A 4072-nucleotide genomic window follows, 5' to 3' on the forward strand; every position below is an offset into this window, starting at 1 on the left:
AAAAATAGTAAGAACTGAAGGCAATCTTGTTAAAGAGTCCCCATGCCGATAATGTAATTACGCTGTATCATGCCGATTATAACAATTTTATATATTTGTGACGAATAGAACTGTTAGAAGTATACAGAAACCTGACAAGCAATTCGCACATCCAGTGATCAAAGATAAAGGAACTTATATTCAATGCCAGTAACTGTTGTTCATCTATTGTCGATGTTTTTTTTTTGTCAAATTGTGCTGGACATTTATGAATTTTTGACTTAAACACCGCATGCATGGCACTTTTGAATACAGACCATTATTGCTATGATTGGGAAACTGTTTATTTTTGTAATAGTTGGGGTGGGGGTAGGAGTTACAGTGGCTCTACAAATCAGGTGCTCCACTCTCGAGGAAAGTCTAGACTCAAGTCTAGACACCTGACTGAGAAAAAGTTAGTCAGGATAAACTTGACTGGAAAAAAGAAAAGAAAAAAAATATCAGCGGTAAGGTTTCCGATATTGGAATATTTAATTGTTATACGCAATGAATGCATTACACAGAATACGCACATGATGTGAGTTTATGTTCCCGTGCCATTTTACTTCATTTAAATGTGTTCCGTAAAAAAAAGCTTCATTTCCAGCTATTTTGTGTAGTAAGATTTCCAATGTGTATTCAAAAGCAACTACTATGCTTCAATACTTTCCGCTTACTCTGGGAATAAGCCCATACAAACTACATTTGGGCCGGGTGAGTAGGAGGGGGGGGGGAGAGGTTAGGAAAGTCCTATGGAAAGCCTGAAATGGTCTGAAAAAGGTGTTTCGCGTTGAGTTAAAGATACAGAAATTTTAGGATAGGATATTTATGATTTATTTATTAGAGTGAATATGTAAAAAATAGATAATGTGCAGTTTAAACAGTACAGAACTATTATTATTAATAGAATATAATTTATTTATTTTAATTTTCGTTGGCGAAACAAGGATCTATTTGACCGTAGAATTTAGCGTGTTTTAATTTACATTAAAAGTTGAGAATATAATGTTTACAACTTATGCATACGGGGAAAATCATGCACATGGAGGTGTGATCGTGTCATATTTGTCTCGTTCTACTTTCTCATCAAACTCTGCCTTTAATAAGTACTACCCTGTAGTCATTTCACCCCCGGGCCATTCTTTCAAATTCGGTGGCCGTAATAAAGTCTCAGGAAAAAAAAAAAGGTCATGGAAAAAAAAGTCACAATTTGGCTAGGAAAACATTTTGTTTGTTCATACAGAAATCCCCCACGGGCTTGAACAGAACACTCCGCAAAGGTGGATACATAGACCGGTTGTTACCGGTTTAAAACGCCTAGGGTTCATTATCAAGTAAAGATTATTATGACTTTTTTTTTCCCCTGTGACTTGTGTACTGTGAATTTTTTTTGGTTTTGTTTACTTGGATTTTCAAATTCAACTTCAGACTTAATCTTCGAAAATACCATAAATTTTATTAATGTACAGTTTAGACTGAATACTACGTAGAGCCATTATAAGAGACAGCAATAATCAGCTATCTATCTATATACAGGTCGAAATGGCGCCAACAAGCAAAACATCCACAGCAGCTGTGTTAGCGCTGATTGTAACGGTTTTCGCTGCTCGGCTAGAGGGCGCCCCCCACTCTCCAGACAGCGAACCTACCCTGGGGCTAGGACTCGAAGCGCCTACTAATGAAGAAGGCACTCCAGCTGTAGATCGCTTAAATGACTACGATGACGCCTACTACGTTGACGTTAACGACTCTGGATCCAGATACAGGGATCCCTGCTCTTTCAGAGATATCTGTGAGACGTTGATCAGCGTCGACGACAAGAAAAACCATCGCGTGCAAGATAGCAACTTCGTCATGTAAGGCGAAATTGCTGTTTGTGGTGATCTGATATTTGGTGATATTTTCCTCTTCTTTTTTTTCTTTTTCTCAGAAACAAGGAGATAGATTCGAGTAATTTCTTTCTTTGTGTTTTGTGCAGGCAGAAGCGCGAATGTTGATTAACTGGAGTTTTCAAAATCCGAGATCTGTGGAAGATTTTTGTAAAATTTTACGTCTTTCGGTTGCTACTCTTTGTCGTAAGATTCCAGCTTCCATGAATTTTGCTCTTGCATGGAATTCCAGAGAGTAGGGACGATTGTTTATTATTATTCGTTCAATTCCCAGTAGACGTTTAGTTCATAAACTCTTTATTAACATTGCTTGCCTCTGAGAATACAAGGAATGAGAATTGTTAACGATTCCATCCATAGAAAGGAACATTCCTGCGCAGTTGCAGTAATCAAAGACACAGGAATGTGCTCTTATATAGACTAGTATGTGGCAAGGATTAATATATGAAGAAAAAGAATGATAACTAAAGGATGTCCATAAAGCCCCAGCACCATTCTGAGATATAAATACTTGTAATGGTTCTGGGACTTTATGGACACCCTGTATCTCACTTACAGAAATTCAAATTAGTCTGAAGATCCTGTCCACTACGTATTTATATTGTATGGGTCTCATGAAGACCATTCGTAAAAAAATATTTATATCAGATACCACCCACAGTAAAACAAAGTAGTTGCTAATAACAAAAATAACAAAGATTAAAATCTCTTTCTTTTTTTCCACAGATCTTCCAACCCACCCAAAGTTCAAGCCACGAAGACGTCAGATCTCTACAAATTCTCAATAGACGACCTGATCGTCGACTGCAACGACATGCTGATCAAATGCGCCTGGCAGGGAAGTCGAAAAGTATCCACTGGGGACAACAATGCTGAGCGAGAGGCTGAGACTGAATAAGCTGTGAATTCTCTTTTTTTTAATGTTTTTTTAACATTTATTTGACTTGATTCGATAGTCTGATGGGTTATTTTGCTCTTGGAGTTGCATTATTCAATACTGATACCTATATTGTGGTGTAGAATAAGCCCCTCTTTAGAACGATTTCGTTTTAAGGGTTTCTTGAGCACTTCTGGTTTGGTTTGATCTATATAGATATTGTTTTTAAAAGCTGTGGTATTCAATATTGATACCTATTGTGGTGTAGAATAAACCCCACTTTCGAACGACTTCGTTTTAAGGGTATCTTGAACACTTCTGGTTTGGTCTAATCTATATAGATATTATTTATATGTATACTAAACTTGCGCTAATTATGGAATATTTCGTTGTATTGATAGCTTTAAGGCTTCTCCTTAGTTCTCATGGGCATACTCCCACAAACAGGACAATCAAGGGTATTCAAGTTCTAAGAAATCATTTGATATCCACATCAGAATTAAACATGGCCTTTTTTCTTAATGACCTTAAATTTTGGGGTGTTTCTTGCATTTAAGCAGACATTATGTCAGGTAGTTTGCTTTAAAGGTATCAGGCATTTAGGTACTCTCTCTTTGCTTTATATTTGATCTTATTCTACTTTTTTGGTTTTCGTACCTTGGGATGTCGCCTGCTAATTAATTTTAGCAAATGGGTCTTTCACTATTATCATTATTATTATCATTATTATTCAATGAAGGAAGTCTCCGGGAGAACGGGAAGTTGTGCAACAAAAATATCGTAACTTTAGATAAAGTTATCAAATATATTATTAAAATGGAAACGACTTGTGTTGTTTTTTTTGGTCGCATATCCTTCAAATAATTACTCGATTCAAACTCGCCTCTGAATCAGAAAGAGAGAGAGAGAGAGAGAGAGAGATGAGAGACGAGAGAGAGAGAGAGAGAGAGAGAGAGAGAGAGAGAGAGAATAATTCTGCCGGAAAGGTTTTTACCGTTAGTACATTGACATGCCGGGCTAACCAAACCTGTTTTATTATTTTGGTCCGACTGTGTCCCTAATACTTTGTGAGGCACTCTTTGAACCTGGAGCATCCTAAACAGGTTTTCATTATTTGCATTCTGACTTCTATACTTTTGGAGAGGCTGAAAGTTTAATCAAACCTTAATCCGTTACTGGTACCTTCTTAAAACCTAAGCCCTGGCTTAGGTATTATACGTTAGATAGTATATCTTAGTTTAACCAGACCACTGAGCTGATTAACACCTCTCCTATGGCAGGCGCGAGG

The 4072-nt window shown here is 37.1% G+C and overlaps 1 protein-coding gene across 1 annotated transcript in view; it reads left to right on the plus strand.

Annotated features, from left to right (window-relative positions):
* LOC135220495 (uncharacterized) overlaps positions 1–3611 on the plus strand; it is a 3949-nt gene extending 338 nt beyond the window's left edge. Inside the window, exons 2-3 of the mRNA XM_064257633.1 lie at positions 1555–1874; positions 2634–3611. Coding sequence (XP_064113703.1) covers positions 1561–1874; positions 2634–2805 — 486 coding nt within the window. The 5' untranslated portion in view covers positions 1555–1560 and the 3' untranslated portion in view covers positions 2806–3611. The remainder of the gene's footprint in view (positions 1–1554; positions 1875–2633) is intronic.
* Positions 3612–4072: the final 461 nt, after the last annotated feature.

The sequence above is a fragment of the Macrobrachium nipponense genome, chromosome 2, assembly GCF_015104395.2.
Source record: "Macrobrachium nipponense isolate FS-2020 chromosome 2, ASM1510439v2, whole genome shotgun sequence".
NCBI classification, from domain to species: Eukaryota; Metazoa; Arthropoda; class Malacostraca; order Decapoda; family Palaemonidae; genus Macrobrachium; species Macrobrachium nipponense.